At 47.3% G+C, this 25,862-nt stretch overlaps 1 protein-coding gene across 2 annotated transcripts; it reads right to left on the bottom strand.

The window, feature by feature from the left end:
- Nucleotides 1-1,926: 1,926 nt before the first annotated feature.
- On the bottom strand, nucleotides 1,927-24,599 carry RRM1 (ribonucleotide reductase catalytic subunit M1). Of its 2 annotated transcripts, none has more exons than XM_053312130.1 (19): nucleotides 24,100-24,599; nucleotides 21,328-21,416; nucleotides 20,101-20,278; nucleotides 19,046-19,146; nucleotides 18,334-18,393; nucleotides 16,451-16,490; nucleotides 14,951-15,113; nucleotides 13,837-13,978; nucleotides 13,577-13,660; nucleotides 12,531-12,692; nucleotides 11,712-11,791; nucleotides 10,828-11,029; nucleotides 9,756-9,905; nucleotides 8,110-8,331; nucleotides 7,055-7,131; nucleotides 5,641-5,776; nucleotides 5,157-5,279; nucleotides 4,146-4,334; nucleotides 1,927-2,958 (listed from the first exon to the last, which is right to left on the bottom strand). In XM_053312130.1, the coding sequence occupies exons 1-19, from the start codon at nucleotides 24,116-24,118 to the stop codon at nucleotides 2,773-2,775; spliced, it is 2,403 nt and encodes an 800-aa protein (XP_053168105.1). In that variant the 5' UTR covers nucleotides 24,119-24,599; the 3' UTR covers nucleotides 1,927-2,772. The 2 variants fall into 2 exon arrangements, with proteins under 2 accessions (XP_053168105.1, XP_053168106.1); XM_053312131.1 differs by having other exon boundaries at nucleotides 5,157-5,252; nucleotides 24,100-24,596.
- Nucleotides 24,600-25,862: the final 1,263 nt, after the last annotated feature.

Raw genomic sequence — 25,862 nt, 5'->3', positions numbered from 1 at the left:
AATGCAGCTCAGCTGGTAGCATCCTGGGAGCAGGCAAGCAGAAATGAGTTTCCCCTGCTGCAGAGAACCGCTTCTACTTTCCCCTCCTCAATCAAGTTTCTTTCCTTGGGGAAAGGAAGAGGCAGCAGAGATGACTGCAGGCACTCGGCCTTCATGGAGAACCCTTCTCCTGCCAGGGCCTAGACCGGGATGCTTGAACGAGTCTGAGAGGCTTCTCCTTTCTAGGAAGGGCACTCAGAGCCTCATTTCCCCACCAGGGATGCTAGGACTTCTAGTCCTGTTCTCAGAAGCACTGGAACAGCTGCAGCTGCTGCTTCCTGGGAAGTGGAGGTGCGAGTCACTAGCGGGCTCTTGCTTTTCCCTGGATCCACCTTCCGTAGAGGGATGCTCAGATCCCACTTAAGCACACTGCTGCAAGGTAAGCTGCTACCCACTGAAGGCTGGTCCAGAGTCAATCACAGACAGAGGCAGCATCAACAGAATTAGGGGTATGCACAAAACCAGGAGACCCGATTCAGCTCGAGTTAAACTGGACTCGAGCTGAACCGGGTCCTGTTCGGTTTTGTGCACACTAGAGCCAGACCCAATCTGACTTGAGTCCAAACAAGTTCGGGCCCGGCTCCAGCAGGGACCAATGGCCCAGGCGCATGCGTGACGGCCTCCAAAATGGCTGCCATGAGGCCAAACGTGGGGAAGGGGAGCCAGTTAGGGTATGGAGCCGAACGTTCAAATGGGCAAATCTTAGATGGGCAAACAAGAGGTGAGCCGTCAATCATCCTGGGTCTCTGCCCCCAGGATTATGTTGGGGGCTATATTCCGTGTTACTCACATTGTTAGCATATGAGTAGGTCACCCAATTCTCTAATAATGTTGTAGCACATTTCTTTTAGAGCACATGCATAGGCTTTATAGTTATACTACAGGTTATTATTTTAGTTTTGCATTCATTATTAGAGGGCATTGGATTATTCTAGTTTGGTTTGGATTGAGAGTTCAGAGTTTCTTATCTTTATGGTAAGTTAAAGTCCAGTGCTTCTAAAAGCATGGTTCCAAACATACATCGTCTCTCAGGATGCAGGAAGAAATCAAGTGCCATTAGACGTTTCTGAGTAAAAATGTATAGGTCCAGAGCCATAGGCTCCAGGTCTTCTCTGGACTTTCTGCTTACCATGAGCACCTGGACTTTCACGCAGTGGTCCTTCTAACAGGGATTCCCAGATGCGATTGACTACAACTCCCAGAATCCCCAGCTGCAATGGCTTTTGCTTGGGGATTATGGGAGTTGTAATCAACATCTGGGAACCCTTTAGAGGGATCACTGCTCTCACATTATCAGCACTGCCTGGCATGCAGAACAAAAAGGGGCATGCTTACACACACCTTTTGCCTTCCATTTCTCAGTTCATTTCACCCCCTTTCCTATTCCAGCTTAATTATTCCCATGTCTTCCCTCCCATTCATTTCTCTCCACCCTAGCCAACTTACATGAAGATCCCCCCACCCCCACCATTTCTGTTCCCATTTATTTCCATAATTCAGACATAATTCCAGACATTCACATCTCCCTGCTGCCAATTTAAAATATGTAAAAGTTATTCCGAGACCTAGGGTATCCTGTGAACCTCTGAAACTTAATGAGCACCCCTGCCACTAAACCCCTATCAAGAACCCATTCAAAAAGCCCAGGGCAAAGCCTTGTTGACAACATGGAACACTTGCTCTGTAATCGATTGAAGTGATGACCCTGAAATTGGTGGGCACGTCTCCCCCAAATATTTTAGCTCCTGGGCAGCAAGGCTACTGCTTGCTCTGGGGGTGAGGGTGGGTGGCAACGGGAGCTTCCTTAAGTGAGAAGGGCGATTACCAAGTTCCACCCAGAGCTCTCCTGGTAGCTGGCCCCTGAAAGGCTGAGCCTCAGGGCTCCCATTGGGTTTGTTTATTTATTTATTTATTGTTGCATTTATATACCGCCTTTCATTAAAAGACACCCCCCCCAAGGTGGTTTACAAAAGTTAAAACATACAATAAAAATATTAAGCTAAAAAATATAAAAACTTCCCACACTCCAGCCATGCACTTCTCAAGGCAGGCGTTTTCAAACCCGAGTTCCCAGATGTTGCTGGACTACAACTCCCATCATCCTCAGCCATTGTGGCCTCTGGCCCTAATGCCTCTTTTGCATGGGGGGGCGCGGGTAGAAAGCTTTAATTTGAAGAAAAAAATAGTGAAAGGGTGCTATTTCAAAAATGAAACTAAATAAAAACATATGAATGCACAAGCTCTTTCACCAGAGCACTGGACACATGCTTTCTACCTTTCAATTTATTAACACTATTAAATTTGTGTAAAGGATTCCAGTCTACAAAATGCAGAGTACCTTAGTTCAGATAGCCCAAAACATGGGCGATTGTCAAAAGGAGCCCCAATTCCCCAAGTATAACAACGTGCAGGATCTTTTCCCCATATGCCTATTTAGGAACATCCTCTCTCTACCTAGGCTAATGGAAGGTCATAAGGAAGACACTTAAAAGGTTCCAGAAAACACTGCTACAACGTCCCGTTCCTGTCCCCGCGCTCCAATTGCATACCAGGCCACTCGGTCAGCTCAGAGACATGCCAGAGAGAAGCCAGAGAAACCGCTGGGTTCTGCACATGTTGGCTCTCCCCTGCCACGAGGCAGGGCACTGCAACCTCTCTATGTTCCCAAGGAAACCAGACCTTTCTAACCTAGCCATGGGAGAAGCCGGGGTGCTGGGCCAAGCCTGGCCTCTGTTAAGAGCCGCACATCAGGCACTCCTCTCTGTTCTCCAAGGAGCACACCATGGCTGCCTTGTTCTTCTCCTTCTTCTCTTCCTCCTCCTCGACGGCTTTCTCTTTCAGCTTCTCCTTGTTCAGGGTGAACTGGATAGGATTCGCCGCGGGCTTCGTCCTCAGGTAGTACATGCCAGTCTTCAGGCCCTGCAGGCACCAAAAGGGAAATGTGGAAGGGAAAAATCACTCCCGACACCTGCAAGCCCAGCTTATAGGTCAACTCCATTTGGGGGGAAGGAGCCCACAGCTCCCGTCCTTAGGGCCCTGTGCAGATTGCTTCTTCTGACGGGAGCGGAGGAAGAAACAAGGAACTGGCAAGAAGTCGGGAGAGGGAAGGCTGGATCGGAGGAGGGGCTTTAGAGAGAGCTGATCTGGCAAAGGAGGGCGAGGACGCAGAGAACAGCACGGCAGGAAGAACACAGACCGGAGAGGCAGGAAGGGGGCCTGCAGTGAATGAACCTGTGCAGAATGGAGGACGCGAGAAGGGGCAAGACTTCAGAGGGGAGGTCTGAAACTAGTTATCACCCTCGGGAGTGGAAGCGGCCTGGCTTGGAGCCCCACCGCCTTTTGCTCCCAAAAACGCCATCTGCTGGGGCAGTGGCCGGAAGAGCCTTTCAGAACCCACACAGGATACAAGCACAGCTCCAGTGGGAGGAGGAGGGGGCAGCCGTGTCCTCCAAGGGCCCCTCACACCCAGCGTCCCCCTTGCAGTCTCTCTGCTCATGAAGGCAGAGGCTCCCTGTCCTGCTGGCTCTGCTCACCCTCCTGCCACCAGCACCTTCCCACTGCATTCCGTGCTGTGGGTGCCCCTTGCCAGCTCCCGTGCCCCTCTCTCTGGGCTTGAGCGCGGGAGCAGAAGGCAGCGATCCACTCCTCTCGCCAAGGGGCACAGCTGCTGAGCAAGAGTGCAGTTGGGGCAGGGGGGCAGCTTAGTTGCCAGGGGCTTGGAGGATACCTGCCGGTGTTGCTAGGTGCACTTTCTTCCTGCCTGCTGGTGTTGTACTTCTAAACTTAAGTCGCTGGGGCAGCAGAAAGTCCCAGCTAGCTATGCTGCTGTGTGCCCGTCATCAGCAAACCAGTGGAGGGGGCTGCCAGAATGCCTCCATGTTCCTGAAGGCCCCCTGCACTCAGTGAAAGCCCTGTCTGTTTAAATTGGAGTTGTGCAGAAGAGGCTTCCTGATCCCTGGAGAAAAAGACCTGGCACCACAGGCAGCAGAAAGGGGGCAGCTGTCACAGAGCTCTCTCAACACCCAAGGAGCCCCTTGGGGTCCATTTCTGGACCTCCACAACACACCATCAGGGGAAGAGTGTTCCCTCCCCAGCACCCCACGCACCTGCTTCCACCCGTAGAAGTGCATGCTGGTCAGCTTGCCGTAATTCGGCTCAGCAATGTGGATGTTCAGGGACTGGCTCTGGTCAATGAACGCCCCGCGGTCCGCTGCCATCTTGAGAACTGTCTTCTGGGAGATCTCCCACACGGTCTTGTAGAGCTGTTTCAAGTCATCTGGGATCTCAGTGATATTCTGAAAAGAAGTACTGTGGCTTAGGAAGGCTTCAGACAGACAGCCATCCATTCATGATCTGGGGCAACAGGAAGGCTCAGCCAGGCCTCATCAATGCCACATTTCAGAAAACAATCATCCCAGTACTGGGCCGGCGGGAGAGGGGGCTAAATTTCTTGCACATCCAGAAAACAAAGTGGAGGAGGATTTTTTTTCCCCCCTCAACCAGTCATGGCAAAATAGGTTTTGTTTTTTGTTTTTAATGCAAGCATCATGCTAAAGGTTCACTTTCCACTAGAGCCACCATTAAACTTTGCCAAAAGAGAAAAGACCTCATTATCGTGTGACTGCAGTACTAAGAGTCTCACTGTCTCTCTGCAGGACTGCATCAAGACCACTCACTCCTTTGAACTTCTTGGCCTTCCCCACAGAGGGTCTCAAAAACAGGAACAAGAAGAAGCCTTAGCAAAATCCACAGGGACCCAGCTCTTCTTGCAATAATGTGCATCCCCAGGGAAGCAAGGACCCTGCCCTCTGCCACCCAGGCAGTTTTGCTCAATAGCAGGGATGTTACTGGCGCTTTTACAGCTGAGCATCATGCCCAGGTGCCTTTGGACAGAGAGATGGAGTATCAATCCCATAGATAAAGTACAGGGATGCGTTTTAAGTGCCATGGAGGCAACCTACATGCAAAGCAGGTCTCCTCTTCTGCCAAGATACACTGGTGTGAAGAGCACACTGGAATTCCTGTATGAGCCCCACTCTGAGCTGAGTCCAAGAGGAGAGATGCTCCAGGGGAGACACTGTCCTTGAAAAAGGCACTGAGGTGCTTCCCTGACATACCTGGATAGAACCATTGTAGGCAATGATCTGGTTCTTCATCTCCTCATTCCACAGACCCCTCTCAGTCAGGTCTTTCAGCAAGTGCGGATTCACAATCTGCAAGACCAGAACACCTTCCGTTCTCTTCAAAGGGAACAATGACTTTAATAGTAACAAAATCCCTCCCCATTCTACACCAGAACTCTTCCGATTTGGATCACAGCCAAGTAACCCATCTAAACCCCACATGCTGGTCAGCATCTCAGAATCCTTTTCGTCAAAGGATCTTGAATTTTGATGCACATTTTGGATTTTGTTGCCAGTTCCCCCCAAGACACTTTTTGGAGTTGTCAAGCTTGCCCTCCCCTACTTCAGCCTTGACCCCGGGGGGGTGGCCCCTTTTTCAGAGTTGCTGCCATGCTAGAAACTGCAGCAAGGACTCTCGGGCCCTGGGTCACCCTCAGGGACAGCTCCTTGGATCATCCCAGCCACTTTTGCTTCTTACCTGGAACTCCCCTGAGAGAACTCGGCGTGTGTAGATGTTGCTGGTGTAGGGCTCGATGGACTCATTGTTGCCCAGGATCTGAGCGGTGGAAGCGGTCGGCATGGGCGCCACCAGCAGGCTGTTTCTAACACCATACCTAGTTCACACAGGACAACGGGCTGTTAAGGCGAGGGAGGGATATTTAACCTTCAGAATCAATTAAAAGAAAGACTAGCGAAAGGAGTCACAACGGCTGTCATTGACTCAAGGGTTTAGTAAGGACCGATGGTAGAGCTCATGATTGCATGTCCACGTTCCAGGTTCAGATCGCAACATCTCTATTTAAAGGATCTCAGATAGCGAGAATGAGAAAGACCCTCCTCTGCGCCACTGCCAGTCAGAGCAGACAATACTGGGCTGGACAGATCAATGCTTGGAGTCAGTATGGCAGCATCATATTGCCACATTCTCTTAATGCCCTCTCCATTCTCCCCCAAGCCACCCCCATCCACCTCCCATGCAGGTGCAAGCATCCCTCCCCCCCCCACACACACACAACTAACACAAAGACAAACGAACAGGAGAGCAAGAGTGTAAACCAATGCAAACAATGGGGTGGAGGCTCAGAAATACAACTCCAGCGTAATTCAGATACAGGGAATACAGAGGCGGGAAGTTGTTCAAAGACATTAAACCAAAAACGGACGTAGAGACCACACTCTGCACAAGGAACAGAAATAAAGAAGTAACTTCAGAAGTACAAGACTAAGGGCCAAGTGTATTCTGAAATCCTAAATAGAACTGCTAAGAAAAGATCATTTTGTTGAGAAGCAGGAAACTCCAGGCTGAAATGAGATGTGAGTTTTAAAAATAATCAGTTTCCTTTTCAGGCCGTCAAACTCTGCCCTGGTTTTCTTGACCAACCATGTTGTCTGCCAGGTTGCAGATGACTAAAACATGCCCCAAATGCCTCAGCATTCAGTGACAGCAAGTTTGCCATTAAAAGACCAAGATCAGAATCCACTTGCAAGTTCTCCTGTGAAATTAATCTTGAGCTCATATACAGCTCCCATTTATATGGGGCTTGTGCAGGAGAACTACCCCATGAACGGTGCCTCATGTCACAAGCTGCAGTTTTCTCTTTCTCAGTTCACAAGGAAACTGTCCTTTGGTGAAGTCTCTCTCTCACCACTGTTCCCTCTAAGGCATGCGCATGTGCGTGCGCTCACAAGTTTGTGGATGCCCGCTCAGTTCATTTTAGATCCCACCCAGGCTGAATCAGGAAGGCCCCACTCTGAATGTAGGTGCACACACACTGCCTTGATATTGCCACCCAGAACAAGACTCATTCTGCACAGAGATGAAAAAAAAAAATCAGAGGGACCGCTGTATCTCACCCGTTTCCAAAAGGCTCAGCATTAGGGCTTCTACTCACTTTGCAATCTTCTCCTTGAGAGCCTTCCAGTCCCAAAGGTCAGTAGGGGTCACATTCCACATATCATACTGAAGGATCTAAAGGATGCAAGAAAATCCACACCACATCAGACCAAACAGGCCGCCGGGTAAGGCATACTTGGTCCTGAAAGTGGCCCGCCAGATATCACAGCAAAAGGCCTCAGAACAAGAGAGGGTTAGAAAGATAAGCAAGTTCCTTGCGGGAGAGAGACTTCTTCCAGTTTGTTCATGCATCACGCTTCAGTTCCTGGCTAGAAACCACTTTGGAATGGTTCACACAGTCATTCTAATCTAGATTTAATGTGGACTGCTGACGTTAGCATGATCGTGTGAACCCATGCCAAGGTAGTTTATGGCCCGTGATGTATCTGAGACTCCAACCTTGGCGTGGATTCACACAACTGCGCTAAATGTTGGTAACCCACATTAAAACTAATTGCAGATAATTGTGTGAACCAGGCCTTTGTAAAGACTAAGTAGAATGTATGAAAAGCCAGGAGAAGGAGCAGAGAACTTAAAAGCTGGAAAACATGCCTAAAGATATTTGTTATTTCTCTTTGTAAACCGCCCTGAGCCATTTTTGGAAGGGCGGTATAGAAATCAAATTATTATTATTATTATTATTATTAGGTTAGCAAATCCAGAAGTAGCAGGCATTCCTCTCAAGTGTCCAAATGCTTGCAAAGGGAGAGAGCTTTAGGGTGCTCAAGGGCCCACAAGGAACATCTCAAAATTAACTTCACTACTATGAGGGTTAGAAATTAAACAAAATGAATGTGAGAAATCATGGGAATCTGAATTCTGTGCCAAAGAGCCACGATTCCACTGGGAACTTCATGCATGAGAAGACCCAGGAGAAGAGCAGCATAACTAAGGACATTCACACTTAGAACTGATCAAGTCTCAATGCAGTAAAGTGGGTAAGAGTCCCAACATGTGGCTCTAGCTGTTCTTGGAATCTCTTCTTTTTAAATAAAATCTTGCTCCAACAGATTTGCCCTAATGACCTTTGACTTAACAGCATGTTTAACTTACGCCTCGGCTGACGGGGCAGCCTTCATAGGTTTCATATGGTCCATGTTCTCTGGCAAGTTCACAGCTGGCTTCTAGAGCCCCATAGTAGATTGTCTCAAATATCTGCTGGTTAAGCAGCTGGGCCTCCGGGCTCTCAAATGGATACCTCATGAGGATAAACGCATCTGCCAGGCCCTGCACACCAATCCCAATGGGGCGATGGCGCTTGTTTGACAGCTCAGCCTAGCCGACAACATGAAGGAGAGAGCAGAGAAAAAGCAAGTAAGTAACCCAGAACCTGCAACTCAGATTTCAGACACACAACCCAAAGAAGTTCCTTTCCAGCACCAATCCACAGCACTGCTTACAGCTATCTTGAGTCTCCCTCATCCTGACCCCTTGACTCCAGCCGACTAGCTGATGCCAAGCTAACTAGGAAATGTTATCTGAGCAGGACTAAACCCCGTGCACTTCGAGACAAGCTCTTCCTCAGAAGTTATGTACTTTAACAAGCGCTTCTAGGGAGCAGCCGGGGTGGGGGGAGATACAATGCAATACAATATAATACAACAAATATTTATATACCGCTTTTCAACTGAAGTTTCTGAAGGGGGTTACATAGACAGACAGACAGACAGACAGACAGATATGTCTCCCTGTTCCCAAAGGACTCACAATCTGAAAAGAAAAATATAAGATAGACACCAGCAACAACCACTACAGGGATGCTGTGCCAGGGATGGATAGGGCCAGTTGCTCTCCCCTGCCAAATAAAGAGAATCACCACTTTTAAGAGATGCCTCTTTGCTCAGTTAGCAGGGAAACAAGCAGTTAGTCCAAAGGATGTCTACACGTCAGGATGCTAAATGAGGCAAATGAAGTGCAGTGAAGGGGCTTAAATCAATCTCATTTGACAAGATCAATCACCACCTTCCTTTCAAGGTATCCGGTGTCTACCTTGTGTTTCTTTTTAGAATGTGAGCCCTTTTCTTATTATTATTCTTTTTCCATGTAAACCACTTTGAGAACATTTCCATTGAAAAAAAGAATTATATAAATTACAGAAGAAAGTAAATAGGCTCTTCTTTGGTAAGCAATGTCCTTCCCGATTCTTCTATTCTTCTTCAGGGTGCAAATACAATCCTCTGCCCACTGGGCTATACAGGCTCGTATCAGGTCCTCAGTTTCTTTTTTAATAAGGATTCAGAATATCACCTCTCTGGCTCACAATAACTCTCTCCCCATTCACCTATCAGCCATATTCCTAACTGTCCTGCAAGTTCAGCCAGTGTCTTTCTCCTCCTTGGAGAACTAGCCACACTGGGAACATGCAGGTGAGCTGTAATGTAGGCCTAGGCTTCCGCTGACCCACGGCCACAATATCCAGAGGGCCAGTGCTGGCTCTCTGTGGTCCTGCAGTGGGCAACAGCTCCTCAGTCACTGTTGCCAGACAGCCCCCAACCAGCGTTCCCTCTCAGCCGTGCACGTGCTCACTTTTTAAAAAATGTCCGCTCAGTTAATTTTAGATCCCGCCCAGGTTGAATCTGGAAGGTCCCACCCTGAATGCATGTATGCACACATTGCCTTGATACTGCCGCCCAGAACTCACTCTGCACATAATGAACAAAAGTGAAACACAACACTGTGCGCAAGGCCCTTCCTCCTACCTCTGGCACGGGATAGTAGTTGATGTCGATTATCTTATTAAGGTTCCGGACAATGACTCTGGTGACCTCGGCCAACTTCTTGAAGTCGTAAGTGTGCTCTGGAGTGACGTACATATTCAGGGCGATGGAGGCCAAGTTACAAACCGCAACCTGGAAGATGTGGGGAGGGAAGCAAGGTCAGCCAGCCACCTTGAGAGGAAGCCTCCCTATGCTGAGCCCTACAAGTGCAGGCAGGGCCTACTGAACCTACATGGGAGAGGAAAGGCGAGAAGGCCAACGAGCTGACCTACCTCAGCCTGTGCCCACCAAACCACTTGCTAGGGATTGCAGAGCCCCACACAGCCCAGCCACCTGCCCTGAGCACCCTCCAGGTAACAGCCTCCCTGGCTTGGTTGCTTTGAAAACAGCCAAAGGAGAAAACTCACTCCTTTTTTCCTCTGCAGCTGTAAGCAAGCAAGCAACACTATCATTCTCTAACTCAAGCTTTACCTTATCCTGTTTCCTATTATAGAATTGTTTGCTTTTGAATAAAGCCTGAGTTAGAGAAGAAATTCAAAGAGGTTAACACCACAACATCATATCTCACATGTATATCCTCTTTATCTGGTAATGGATTATGTAGCTGCAGCTTATACGGGGAAAGCCAAGTAATGGCACAGCGGGGAAATGACTTGATCAGCAAGGCAGAGGTTGCCAGTTCAAAATTCGAATCCCCACTGGGATGTTTCCCAGACTATGGGAAACACCTATATCGGGCAGCAGCGAGAGAGGAAGATGCTGAAAGGCCTCATCTCATACTGCACGGGAAGAGGCAATGGTCAACCCCTCCTGGATTCTACCAAAGAGAACCACAGGGCTCTGTGGGCACCAGGAACCAACACCGACTCGACGGCACACTTCACCTTTACCTTATATCGGAAAAGCATTTCCTCAGAACAGGCTGGGATTTGCCACTTATCTTGCCTTTGACAGACACAGAGAACATCAGCCTCCCAAAATGTGGATCATGAGAAGGCCAAGCCCTCCCCAAAGCCACGCTGTTGAGCCACAACCACGTCTCTGCCCAGCCTACCTCATCAACGCTGGTGTACTCCACAATTTCGGTGCACAGGTTGCTGCATTTGATGGTCCCGAGGTTCTGCTGGTTGCTCTTCCGATTGCAGGAGTCCTTGTAAAGCATGTAAGGGGTCCCCGTCTCCGTCTGAGACTCTATGATCGCATACCAGAGTTGCTGTGCTTTCACCACCTTGCGCACACGCCCCTTCTTCTCATAGCTACAACACAAAGTCAACTATGGGGATTACAGGTAACTTGTTTGAAACTTCCCCTCAGAAAGAGGGGGTCTAAAGAGCTTCCTATTCTCACTTGCAAACCAAGGCAGAAGAATATAAAATGGGTTCCACAAGTGCACACCAACTTGGCCACAACTGTCTGATAAAAACCCCACCTACCATACAAACAAGTTCAACCAACATGGCTTCCTCCAGGGAATCCTGGGAGCTGTAAATCAGGCAAGTTCTGAATGTTTTGTTGTAAATTCCTGGACCGCCCTACAGAAATAACATTTCCAGAGTTCCATGGAGGAAGCCACAGCAGTTGGAACCAGTTTAAGTTTGTAGTAGAGACATGTTTCTAATGCCAGCCAACCAAGAACACCCAAATCAGCTCCCCTTCCAATTTCCTGCAAGACAGCCCATTTAAAAAACAACAACATAAACCTTAATGAACTTTAATTTTGGCATTTAGCAGTTGCAACAAGTGGACTATGAATCATCACTCAGAGCATAAGAAGAGTGAAGAAACAACATCGCGGTGTTGAACAAGAGTGTATGTGCGCCTCTTGCCAGGGATCATTTAGTCTACTCTAAGCTGAGTGGCCAGAAGTGCAGAGAATGCTCCTAGCCCCAGCTCTAACAAGCAGGGTACTCGTCTCAGGATCCAGGCCGTTCCTCATACCTCTCATAAAGCTTCTCGAACTCCTCTCCCCAGACTTCATCTAGGCCGGGGCATTCATTGGGACACATCAGAGACCAGTCCTACAAAAGGAGGATTGAAGGTCAGCAAGAGCAGCCCAAAAAGGAAGTCTATCCCTTCCACACAGAGAAAGTCTGAACACGCAGAATGCAGCTTCCCAAAGACTTCCTGTGCTCTGCAAGGATTGAGGGCTGCATTTTTCCTCTTCAACTCAGAACACATGATGTCAGCTCCAGCATTTTAAAGGATCAGATGGGGCGAAGGATACAGGTATTTTTAATACCCTGAAAGACAACTGAACACGCAAGGAGTGTCACATGATACGGATAGGCTGGAGAATTCTTTAACTTGGATTTCATTTGGTCCAAGCTAAGACTTGCATCTTAAACAAAACATACTTCATAGACTTAAGAACAGACACAAAGAACCTACAGGGAGGAGGGTGTTCCATTTAAAACAAATGTGTCATTTTCTAACTTTTTAGAGTCAGTACACTGCCTGAACTAATCCAGAAATTAATGGATAATTTTTTAGGTCTAACACTGCTTTAGGCTTGGGATTTTTAAAAGACACACATTAGTTTATACCAACAGGCACATACTTCATGTGGATACAGAAAGGCCCATCAAATCAGTGCTACTCCACAAGGTGTACCAGTAGCCCCAGAGGGGATATGAATGTGTCTGGGCAGAGAAGCTACTACAACTCCATTTCACCGTTTGGAAGAGACACACGCCCGACACTTCACGCCAGAGAAAGGCTTCTGCCTTCTGTAATTGTGACCTGAGCAGAGCTCCCCACCTGGTTGGTCTCCACACGTTTCATGAAGAGGTCTGGAATCCAGAGGGCATAGAAGAGGTCGCGGGCACGCTGCTCCTCCTTGCCGGTGTTTTTCTTCAGGTCAAGAAACTCAAAGATATCAAAGTGCCATGGCTCCAGGTAGATGGCAAAGGCCCCAGGTCTCTGAGAGAGCAACGGAAGCCAAGGTCAGAACCACACCCATAGGGAGGTCGGTCTCTCTGTCCCTAGGTGTGGACTGCCTTGTTCTTGCAGTGGGAAAGAGTTTAGTTTCTAGCAAAACATCTGCCTAACCTACTTCACAGGGTTGTTGGGAGGATAAACATAAGTATGTAGTATACCTCTCTGGGCTCCTTGGAGGAAGAGCGGGATATAAAATGTAAAAAATAAATAATAAATAAATCTGTCTGAGAGAAGCTTCCTACCACTTTCTGGAACATGACTTGCACACCCTTGGGCTTCCATGCCAGTCCTGCAGTTTGCTCCACTGCCAGATGCAGCTCCTCACACTGCACTGGAAGGCCCCTCAACTTTCAGCAAAGTGGGGCTGGCGGGGGGGCGGGACTCTGAAGCCCCAGGGGCACAGAGAATCTCCAAAAACAATCCCCTGGTTTCAAGCCTATATGTCTGCCTGATTGGCACAAACAGCACCGAGATCTGTTTCAAGAACAGATCCATAAAAATAGGTCATTTTCAGAAAAAAGACTTGCACACCTAACTTAGGGTGAAGGTTCAATACAGGGTACCATTCTTCACGGAGCTTCCTGTAATTTCCTAAGATGAGCCTAGGAGAGTTTCAGAGAAGTATCAAAAAGTGCCTGAACTTCTGGCACCCCTTCTCAGGGCCCACCTACAAAACCCTACGCTGTCAAAAGCACAGATGCAAACTTCTGCAACATGAGACTGCCACATCCGCAAGCCTAAGGTGACCACCTCCCCGAGACACAGAACAAGACCAGGGAAAAGGAAGAGTCAGTGTGGCCCTAGGAACCTGAACTCTGAGTATCTACCCCCCACACACACACACACTCTTGGAAAAGGAAGCCTACCTTGTTACCACCTTGGTCTACATAGCGAGCTGTGTTGTTGTATACCCTCAGCATTGGGACAAGCCCATTAGAGTTTCCATTGGTCTGAAACAAGGAGATTTGAGTCAGGCGACTAGTTAGCTACTAAGGCACAAAGAACTGCTTTCTTTGTCTCTCACAGAGCCTGCTTTGAGTACCAGGTGCGACCGAAATAGCTGCCAAAGGCTCTGTCATTTTGTGGCAAATAGAAGCCAAGCTGGGCTGCCCAGTGGCAAACTCACCCCAGCAATGTAGCTGCCTGTCGCTCGGATGCAGCTCACTGCGACACCAATCCCGCCAGCCGACTTGGAAATCAGCGCACAGTGCTTGAGTGTGTCGTAGATCCCTTCAATGCTGTCGTCCTTCATGCACAGCAGAAAGCAGCTGAACAGAAGCAAATGGAAGGTTACCAGAGTAAGATCTTATTTATGTATTATTTATTTTTCTTTGTAAACCGCTTTGAGAATTTTGTTGAAGAGCGGTATATAAGTAGTAGTAGTAGTAGTAGTAGTAGTAGTAGCAATAGCAATAGCACTTACATTTATATACCGCTTTATAGCCGGAGCTCTCTAGGCGGTTTACAATGATTTAGCATATTGCCCCCAACATTCTGGGTACTCATTTTACCGACCTCGGAAGGATGGAAGGCTGAGTCAACCTTGAGCCCCTGGTCAGGATCAAACTTGTAACCTTCTGGTTACAGGGCAGCAGTTTTACCACTGCGCCACCAGGGGCTCATTAGTAGTAGTAGTAAGAGCTGTAGCTCAGTGGTAGAGTGCCAACTTTGTATGAAGAAAGTCCTTGGCAGCATCTCCAGGGTAAGGCTGGGAAAGGCCCCTCTCTGCCTGAAACCCTGAGGAGCTGCTGCCAATCAGAGCAGTCAGTACTGAGCTAGATGGACTAAGAGTCTGACTCAGTATAGGCTTGGACAGGATGAAACACTCAAGTTGATATCCAAAATCATGCAGGTGTTTTGGAAAGAGAACTGGTATTTGCAAAAATGCAGTACCATTTCTTGAAAACTGAGATTTTCAGCAGTCATACTTTCAAAATAATACTTAACTTTATAGGTCATTAGATCAACATTAATTATCTCAAGAATGGCTTTTCCGAACCAAAAAAAACTTCCCTTAATGTTCAGGAACTTTTCTCCACCACACACACCACCAACTATCACAAGTAAAGAAAGAATTTTGTTCATCAGTAGCAGCAAGCAAATAGCTCCACTGATTAGCCACGATTGTACTTTGGAGGAAAAACTTTAAAAACTGCTGGTCAATTTACTCCAAAGCAAGCAAACAGTAGCTGCTCATTTTGAGTCCCTTAGAGTGAATTGCTTTTAAGCGCCAAGGTTACCTGGAGAGCTGGGGTCGGTTGGTACCAGCATTGAAAAGAGTGGGAGAAGCGTGAGTGAACCACTTCTCAGAAAGGAGGTTGTAGGTCTCAATCGCGGCATCGATGTCATTCTTGTGGATTCCCACCGAAACCCTCATCAGCATGTGCTGCGGACGCTCAGCCACTAGAAGCCAGAAAGGAGGGGGCCACAAAAGGACAAGTCTGTCAGCTTGCAAAAGCTATTCTCAACAATCCTAATCAGACACCCAACATCCAACCATTGCAGAAGTCCAATTTGACCAGTTCCCAAGGGGACAGCTGCACATGAGTTTAAAAAAATTTCAACAAGGAACTACACTGGCTGCCAATAAGTTTCCAGGTGAAAAATAAAGTGCTAGATATTACCTATTCAGCCCTGAAAAGCTTGGGTCCAAGGTATTTTAGAGAATAGCTTCTTCTCAATGAACCCTGCCACCTATTAAGATCATCAAGGGAGGTCTGGTTGTGGTTGCCACCAGCTGGTTTGCTGGTAACCCAAAACCGAGCCTTCTCTAGGGTTGCCCCAAGGCTCTGGAACACACTTCCAAACAAAAGTAAAGCCACCTCATAAGAACAGCCCTACTGTATCAGGCCCAAGGCCCATCTAGTCCAGCATCCTGTTTCATACAGTGGACCACCAGATGCCTCTGAGAAGCTCACAGGCAAGAGGTGTGGGCATGCCCTTTCTCTTGCTGTTGCTCCCCTGCAACTGGTATTTAGAGGCATCTTGCCTCTGAAGCTGGAGGTGGCCTATAGCCATCAGACTGGTAGCCATTGATAGACCTGTCCTCCATGAATTTGTTTAAGCCTTATCACTGAATCCTTAAGAAAATATACCTGTTTAATCAGGCCTTTAGTCCATAAATTTTGGTTTTAAAGTTATTTTTATCTATATTTAAACTGTTTTAATTGCTTTAATATTTTAATTGTTTGTGTTTTAAAATTGTAAACCGCCCAGATTGACTTTTATTAGGGAATGTTTAACATATGGTTTACAAAAGCAATAGTGAATAGAGTTTCCCGATAAAACACGGCCACGTACTAACGAATGTGTGGTTGCAAAGGTAGAGAGAATATAGCACTGTACGCAAGTCCCTACGGGTTTGGGTAGTACTACACTTGATCTTAGCCAAAAGGTCTGTGGCTATATCAATAAAGATAAAAAGATAAACTACCCAGAGATTTGTATATGGGGCAGTATAAAAATGCACAAAATAAATAAAATAAATAAATTCAGTCTTCTTCTCCAGCTCCTAAGAAAATGAAGAGAACGTTCTTCCTCCCATGAGCCAGCAACTTGGACGATGCTTAGAGACAGAACTAGTTAGCCCACTCAGCAGGAAGCATAGCCGCCCAAGGCATTCTCCTGTCCTAAATACAGCTTCTGAGCATGGAGGGCCATTCTTAGGAGCCAAGAGGCCACCAGTCATCCCTTCTGAACAGTCACTGTAGGCATTCACACACAAGAACACCCCCACATACCTTTAGAATTGATTTTCAGCAGGTACGAGCGCTCAAGTGTCTTTTTAAAAAAGGAGAGAGACACAAAACACAACATTAGTCACAGCACACCAGCATAATGAAAGGGCAAAGAATCTACCACCCAAAATCAGACCATTCCTTTTGTTTCTACGGCCAGCCTGAACTAAATTATCAACTGCCAGGAGGGCATCTTGATCATCAGCCAGCCCAGCATCCACCTGCATTCTGCCCCACTCTCTGGAGTGTAGAGCCTGGACTGCGTCACCAACTGCCAGAGACCAGGAAAGACAGACGCGCCCATCTCCAGGCCTCCCTAACACACTGCACCTTTTTGTGGATCGTAATTAAAAGCTGCTTTGGGAACCAGCCTTAGCTAAAGAGTCGGACAGAAACAAAACAAAAACAAAAGCACCCAAAGATCTCTTAGGTCCGTGGCTTTCAATTGCTTTGCAGGGAAGTCTGGGGATCCTATCAAAAGCGAGAACACATGAAACTACTGGCAAATGAGCCGGGCTCCACCTGACTCAGTATTGGGCTGTGGGGATGCCGCGGACACAGGCAGGCCTGATAGAATTCAAGCTCAGCTCGGGGCTGGACTCGGGGACCTTCAGAAGAGGGCAAGGCATGTATGTTTGTGGTTACTCAGGCCTTGGAGGCTAACCTATATTATTGTAGGGAGAGAGGAGGAGCAACTACCGACAAAGGAGAAGGGGAACCTAATGGCTCAGTACAACGCAAGAGTAAGGAGGCAGCTGAGGGGAGGGCCTGGAAGAGAAAAAGCCTCTCTCTGCTGCTCCATTTGTGGATTAAGATGCACCCACCCCCTTCAACTCTGAGCTATGAGTGAGAAGAGGAGGGGTGGGGGTTATTCCCATACATGGGAGGAAAGGACACCTTGGAAGTCACAGCTTCTATCACTGAAGGTTTCTTTCCTTTTTTTCTCCCATCCCCAAATTCCTGAGAGCTGGCAAAACTTTGGTGTTACACAATATGTTGCTGGGACCCATCTGGTGGTTGCAAGGGGGAGTCGTGCTGAAAAACTGTTTGGGCCTGGCAGTGTGGAATACTTGATTGGTTTGCTTTTTCTCTCACCTCTGCTCACGTTTCCCCCCTCCCAAATTTTTTAAAACATGTTTTTGTGTTGTTTTTATCTGAATTTTCGAATCACTATTCAAAAGCCATTGGTATGATGATTTTATTCCCAGTAAAATTCCCCCCTGCCTACCAACAGTCTGCATATAAATTTTGTTTTGAGTCTTCAGTTACAACTTACATTCTAATTTGTTATGTTTATGTCTTAAATTGTGCACTTTAAAAAATTTATTTAACTATTTTTAATAATTAATTTTAAGGTGATAAGTATTGTGCTGAAAACTAACCTTGGCCCCCACATTCCAAGTCATGGTTGGTTCCGGCCCATCAGGGCATTGGAGTTATGCACCCCAGTTGTTCACTGGAGGTGGGTAGCAAAGGCCAGCAGGCACCCTGTTCACATTGAAAGTGTACCCCAAAACCTTGCCTGGAATCCTCTGCAGCACACAGAGGTGCCAGGGGAAATGACACAGGATGTTCTTAAGAACTCTCTTTGAAAAGGATAGCCTTAGGGCAAGGGTTCTCAAACTCTGGTCCCCATATGCCCAAGGCCACTGCACCTGGGGATTGTGGGAGTTGTAGTCCAACATCTGAGTACCCAAGTTTGAGAATCCCTGCCTTCAGTTTAACTTATCAAGATTCCCACTACAGGGAGTTTTGCCTTTGCCATCTGATTTGTAGGAATGACAAGACATTATTCTGCTTATTTACTGACTGGGGCACCTACAGATAAAACAGGTTTCCCATGCCATGTCTTAATTATCACACTTCCAGAAGGATCAACTCCTTACCTTAAAGCCAAAGTAATTGTAGGAGAAATCCCGGTCATAAATTATAGCAGAGTTCAGCCGCTAGGGGAAGAAATATCAAGTTAGATTCAGTGTCTAGACAGAGTACACAACTCCCCATCTAACACTGCAGGCACTGCAATATATATTATTTTTTAAAAAATAAAATAAGAAGCCTGCTCGTTGTTAAATGCCCTCAGTTGTCAATATTTTGGAGCTCAGTTTCTTTGTCTCTTTGCCAAGACAAAGAATTCTTGATTGCAAGCTACAAGCTGAATCCTAGCTTTGTATGTACAGCTATATTTAGAATATTTGACATGTTCCTAAAAGGCAGCATTGCTCTGCTACCTGAGATTCTAAAATCTAACTTGCACATCCACTGACATATCTTAAAGCAGCCACATTCTTCCTGCAGCCCTGAGGCTCTATGAAGTATGCAAGACAGCAAGAAACTCTTTTCATGAGGGATTCAGAAAATACTGAATTTTCAGCCATTCAGAAAATGCTGACAATTTAACTGCAAATGCATGACTGCTTCTGTGTGCATAATCTCATTCCACTGTGTCACAGATACCTAGCCTTGCATCCAAATTGCAAGGCTAGTATCTGTTACCATCTTCTCTGTTTCTCCCTAGGGCCAAAGCAGCCTGGTCTACTTTTTCTCAATGTGTCTGAAAGACCCTTCACACATCAGCTGTGCCATAACACTACATACATCTTTGTTGGCCAAGACGATGTCTAGGCTTTCTTTGGCAATCATGGGCGAGTGCTTCTTGTTGTGAGGGTTCACATAGTTGTATAAATCTTCCATGACATCTAAAAAGGAAGCGGAGTAGACATGAAGGATCAAAGGGGAAACTGTCAAATTATCTATGGTAGTCACAGCAGATATGTCCCATATACTCCCTTCCAAACATATACAGCATAAATAGAGAAGATGTTGAACCCTTTGGGACAGGGGATTATCTTCTTTCTTTTGCTCTGTAAACCACTTTGAGAACCGTGTTGTTGAAAAGTGGTATATAAATACTCAAAACCAGAGGTTCTCAACCTTGGGTCCCCAGATGTTGATGGACTTTAATTCTCATAATCCGCAACCCAAGGCCATTGAGGCTGGGGATTATAGGAGTTGAAGTTCAACAACATCTAGGGACCCAAGGTTGAGAATCCCTACTCTAAACAAAACAGTAAGCAAGTACACATTAAGAAGAGATACCGCCTGGGTCATGTGGAACAGAAGTGTTCTTGTGCAGCAGAATCTTCCCAGCGGGTTCTGTTCTTTGGCCCAAAATGCTTAAGACTTCTGCCCTCAGATAAAATCACGCTTTCCATCCTTCCCTATTCTGTTATCAGTATGGGCAATGTTTAATCATAGAGACATTTTGTCAGCAGTTATATAGCAAACTTCCAAGTGCTCAAAATGCTCACACACATTATCTCGCAATCATTACGAGAGAGCAGTACAATGACCCCTACACTGCCGATGAAAAGGGGCTGGATCCAAATGGCTTAAGCGCAGACTTCAGCTCACACTTACTCATCTGGGACACTACTTTTACCCAGGAATGCATCGTTACAAATTATTTGTAACCACTTGCTTGACACACACATTTGATGTGTCCCTGTCTTATCAGTTATATCTCTCTTTTAAGTGGGATTGAAGCTCTCCTACCCAAGAATATTTTGCCAGTAGTATCCTTCCACACCTCCAAAGCCCCCTAACGGAGCACACACAGTTTGCCTGTGTCAGCGCCAGCATCCTCCACTCACCACTGAATACTTTCTTGGTTTCCTTGTGCAAGTTGGAGACAGCAATTCTCGCTGCCAGGATGGCATAGTCAGGATATTTGGTGGTCAGGGTTGCTGCTGTCTCAGCAGCCAGAGTATCCAGCTCTACAGTCGTGACCCCGCTGTAAAGACCCTGGATCACTTTCATGGTGATCTGAGCCTGGGCAAAACAAAACAGCACCAAGTTAAGCAGCTGTCCTGCTCTACACAAACAATTCTCCTGGGGGAAAGATGACAAGAGATTGGCAGTTCTACAGCATTTCAGCACATGCCAGGTTTCTTCCATGAATTCTCACAAGGAATTTTTTGCAAGCCTTTCTGTGTGAAATTGTGTAGGGTGGATTGAGCTTGCTGCTAAGGTGAGTCATTAATGAGTCACCGATCAGCTTGGGGGTGCAGCCGCGTTAGTTAGGTGAGGGAGATTCACTCTAGGCCAACTTATACTTAAGACAGACACATATCTGGGAGTGTGTCAACATGAGATTGCAAACAAGAATAAGGGACCTTTGTGAGGGAGGCAAGCCAAGCTCTCAGGAGCTCCAAGCAACATGGGAAGAGGGGGAAGTGCTCTAGTGACCTGCAGGGAATGTGCTACAGTTGCTTTCCTACCTCGAGAGAACATGAACTTCACCTGCTACACAAGAGCAAGTTATAAGCCCCGCTGGAAGAGAAGGCGAAAGAGCTTGAGGTGTGCCTTTCTATTTATTTATCTACATATTTCTCGAAAATGATGCAAAGCTTTCTACTCAATTCCTTTCACCATGAATAATAATGAGGTTGCCTTGACAAGAAAAAAAAAAGGGTGGAAGGATCTTAAAAATAAACAGATGGACAACTTAGGGAAGAGATGATAGCCCAGAAGGCTGGAAAGTGGAATTATTTAACTGATCAGTGATTTCTTTGTAAGATACAAGGTTTCAAACCTGCAAGATTAAATTTCCAGATATAGACATGCTGAGTGGCAGACTGTATGCATAAACCTATGCTCACATATCAAGCTGATCTAAGGCAGTGGTAAGGTCCATAGACAGATTTGTTTCCATTTCAACTTAAGGTATCCCACGAGGCTCCTGTGTGTAAACTGGCACTTCAAATGTACAAAGTTACCATCTGGCAAATGTTCCTAGTGTACAAAAAAAAACCCTATTCTTTCTTATTCATTTAAGGTAGCCCCCCACTGGAAGAAGCATACACACACACAAAACTTACAGGATCAACGAAGTCTAAATTGAGGCCATAGCATAATTTCTGGATCCGGGAGGTGATCTTGTCAAACATGACGCGCTCATGGCGACCATCTGCCCAAGATTGAGAGAGAGAGAGAGAGAGAGAGAGAGAGAGAGAGAGAGAGAGAGAGAGAGAGACTGTTATCACTTCCTAGGTAACGGGGCAGGACTGCAATATTAGAACATCTTGCCATCCCCCTTTCCCAAGGATTGGGGAATGCCAGGTATTTTACCAGGCTAAGAGTGGGGCAGAAGAGCACAAGCACACCCTTCCAAACCACCCCCTGCTTGTGTGCACAAAGCCATATAGCAAGAGCGCCTGCAGCAGGCAAATCCCCCAGCGGCTCATGTGCAGGTCCTGTCAGGGAAGGGTGATCATGTGTGGGGAGGTAGCTAGGAGCCTGTCTCCCTGCCCGCCCTTTCTAGCGTGCTTGAACGCCAGTCACTTGTTCATGAGAGGAGAGCTGGTCTGGTGGGAGCAAGCATGACTTGTCCCCTTAGCTAAGCAGGGCTGCCCTGGTTGCATCTGAATGGGAGACTAGAAGTGTGAGCACTGCAAGATATTCCCCCACTTAGGGGATGGAGCCACTCTGGGAACAGCAGAAGGTTCCAAGTTCCCTCTCTGGCATCATCTCCAAGATAGGGCTGAGAGAGATTCTTGCCTGCAACCTTGGAGAAGCCACTGCCAGTCTGTGAAGACAATATTGAGCGAGATAGACTAATGGTCTTACTCAGTATACAGCAGTTTCCTAAGGATTCATCCTGCCCACTTAGATGCTGTACCCCACTTCTGGAACAGGCAGTGTGCTCATGCCAAGAGTTTCAATTCGAGAAACGTCCACCTTGCTAGCAGGACAAGGGGTGGGGGGTACACAGCAGGACATTTTTGGCAAGGGAGTCAACACCTTGCAGAGACAGCGGCTCCACAGCATCTCTCAAAAAGGAGGCAAATTATCACACCACATACCCCACACCCCACTGCTCTGCCTCTGCAGGCAAAGATGCTTGTGCTATCTCCTCATTCTTTTGCATCAGCTAGGAAGGGGGCTGCTCTATTTCATTTTCAATGCAGACGACCATGGATGGAGAGAGCCTCAAATTAAGCAACAGAACTTGAAAAATCAGGACATCCAATATTCAAAGTGAAGCCCCTTACCTACCTGGGAGTTGCTTTAATGATTTTATTTATCTAACCCTGATCTTGATTGGGCATTTCATGCCTAAACTTTTGTTCCTGTTGCCTGCTCAGTTCCCCCTGTATGGGCCAGTGTAGCTGTCTGAACAACTGAACACATTGAAATAAACTTATACATGGAAAAGGCATTGACACGGGGGGCACCTGCTAACTTAAAGAAGAAGTTCCAAACCGGAGGTCCCCAGACATTGCTGGACTACAACTCCCAGCTTGATTGGAGCTTAAGTCCAACAACATCTGTGGTCCCAAAGTTGAAAACCCCTGATTTAAAGGAAAGATCAGGCCAGGCAAGATGTACAAGCCAAAGCAGGTTTACTTACAGTCTCACTGAGCTTAGGCCTTAATAAGTGCATGCTTAGGATTATCGCCTTAGTATTGTCTCACAAGCCTTTTCTTAAGAGGAAAAGTAACATTATTGTTGAAGTGGATTTATTGCAAAGAAAAAAAAAGTTTTAATACAGCATCTCAAGCCCTTTTAAATGAAGAGACAAACTGTAGGCACTATTTAAATTGTGTGTGGATGGGTGTGTGCATATATGTGCATAAACAGATACATACAGCTATATAGACAGACATAGAGAGAGAACTAGATAGCTCTAAAACCAGTATGCCAGCAGGACTTCTAGATCAGAAGCTCCCAAGCGGGGGTCTCCACATGATGTTGGACCACTACTCCCATCAAACCCTGCCACAATAGTCTCTGTACATTATGGCAGGGGGTGATGGGAGTTGTAGTCTAACATATGGGACCTGGCCTGGCTCAACCCATACCTGTATTGCTGCCTCTAATGTTCCATTACTTCGTTTTATAGCTTTTGCTACTACAGCTTCTCTTTTGTGCCATTATAGCTTATCTCTTCAGCTTTTTTGATGGCACAGAGCATCACCCTATTTATGTTATTTTTATTATGGCTTATAGTTGTTGTTCTAATTTAGTAGCTTTATGTAGACTTTCCTCTATAGTTATTATTTGCCCATAGCCCTTACTGTTATTAATATCTTGATTGTTAACTTTATAGCTTTTCTGTTCTTTCTACATTATGCCCATCAAAGACCAAAATAAAGATGCTGATTGATGTCTAACACCTGGGTACCCAAAGCTGGTAAATCCCTGTTCATAATAATCCAATATACCAGGGGTTGTCAAACCTGGTCCCCAGATGTTGTTGGACAACAACTCCCATCATCTCCATACACAATGACCAAAAGTCAACATCATCTGGGGTCCCACTGGGGATGATAGGAGTTGTAGTCCAAGATCATCTGGGGCCCCGCTGTGTCTGGGGATGATGGGAGCTGTGGTCCAACATCATCTGGGGCCCCACTGGGGATGATGGGGGTTGTAGTCCAACATCATGGGGACCCACTGTGGCTAGGGGTGATGGGGGTTGTAGTCCAACATCGTCTGGGGGCACAAGCCTGAGAACCCCAGCAATGCCTCAACAGATATTTTTTAAACAAAAAACTCTAGGCTGCCCTTGAATAGAAAATGCCCCTGGGGAGCCCTGCACATCAGGGGAAGGCAAGTGGGGAGGGGGCTGGCCGGGGGTACCTCCTCACCTCGCTTGACGACGTGCATGGTGGCGACGGGGAGCGGCTCTGCTGCTCGTGCGGGGCGCCGGTGGATGCTGCGGAGCGAGAGCGGCGCGCAGTTCCCTCCAATCCGTCAGCCCGCCGACTGCCTGCCTTCCCGCTCTCCCGCCAACCGCCGCTGGCCCTCGCGCGCCGCCGTAGCCCGACCCATCCCGCGCGACGCCACAGGCGCCATCTCGAGGTCTGGCAGCAAGGCGGAGGGAAGGAGGAAGGGAAGGCCCCACGGGGGGCGGGGCCAAGGCGTGCACCCCGACGAAGAACGGCTGCTGCGCCCGAAACAAAGATGGCGGCGGAGACTCCCTCCCTCCCTTTGGTGGAGAGGAGCCTGAAGGAGGGTGGGAAAGTCGCGCCTGGTCAGGCCAGGCCGAGCGCGGGGCGGCGGGTGAGACAAGCTCGCGCTCTGCTCGGAGCGGGGCCTGACGCTGCTCTTCTTTCTGGGAGTGTTTCTCGTCGCCTCCTCCAGCCGCTCCCGCCTCCAAAGGCTTCTTCTAGCAGGGCACGGCCAGTGTCCCCTCTAACAGGGAGCCCAGATGTTGTTGACTACAACTCCCAGAATGCCCAACTGAGACGGCTTTGGCCTGGGGATTCTGGGAGTTGTAGTCTATCACCTCTGGGAATCTCTGTTAGAGGGGACTCCTCCTGCTGGCCTGGCCTGTGGCAACCACCCTGCTAGTGCCACAAAGTTCCATTTTAAGGAAACATCAAATAAATTATTGATGTATTTATTTATCTATCTATCTTATTTGTATATTTCAAAAAACAAAAATTAAAAGTTTGAAACCACAATGATCTCAATGGGCGGTGGGGCTCCTCCTGACGAAGACACCCTCTTGACATGGACGTGGTTGGTTTGTGGTGGTGCTGAGTGTGCTTGAAGAATGAAGCCTGTTCTTCTGTGGAGCCTGGCTTGCTGCAGTCCTCTTTCCCAAGATATTGCAGGTTGGCAGCCTGGCCGGCTCCCCCTCTGCTGGGAGGGTGCATTTCAAACATGCAAAGAGTATTTTGTTTTGTTTTGTTTTGTTTTTTAACATTTTTTTTATATCCCGCTCTTCCTTCAAGGAGCTCAGAGCGGTGTACTACATCCTTAAGTTTCTCCTCACAACAACCCTGTGAAGAAGGCTGAGAGAGACGTGACTGGCCCAGAGTCACCCACCAGCAAGTATCATGAGGCTGAATGGGGATTTGAACTCAGGTCTCCCCAGTCCTAGTCCAGCACTCTAACCACTACACCACAGGGCTCAATGCCTAGAAAAGGAGGACGGAAAGTGGGCTGCCCAGTGGCAACCCTACTGCCACAAAGTTCCATTTCGAAGAAACACAGCCGCATTTCTAGCAAAATTCTAGCCGCATGTACCTGCCGCGACATATATTGTTATTGTTATTGTTAACTGCCCAGAGATGAAAGTTTGGGGCAGTGTACAAATCTGACAAATAAATAACTAAAATAAATAAAATAGCTTTCCTTTTTCATTGGCTGCTGCCTCATCAATATTTAAAAGAAGGGGGAACACTGTTCAGTCTTTTCAATAGGAGCCTGCTACCGGCGCCCACTCTATGTCAACATTGCTGGGCAGGCAAGCTGCAGGCAGGGAAGGGTAGAGGACAGCCACACAGAGGCAATGCGTTCTCAAGAATGGTGGGGGCATTGATATCTGGGGAGGGCGCTGCCCACTTCGCCCTAAGTGAAGAGCTGCATTAATTAGCATGTGGGCGAGCGTTTTGCAAGTACA

The sequence above is a fragment of the Hemicordylus capensis genome, chromosome 3, assembly GCF_027244095.1.
Source record: "Hemicordylus capensis ecotype Gifberg chromosome 3, rHemCap1.1.pri, whole genome shotgun sequence".
Lineage (NCBI taxonomy): Eukaryota > Metazoa > Chordata > Lepidosauria > Squamata > Cordylidae > Hemicordylus > Hemicordylus capensis.
This window is presented reverse-complemented; position numbering and strand designations above follow the sequence as displayed.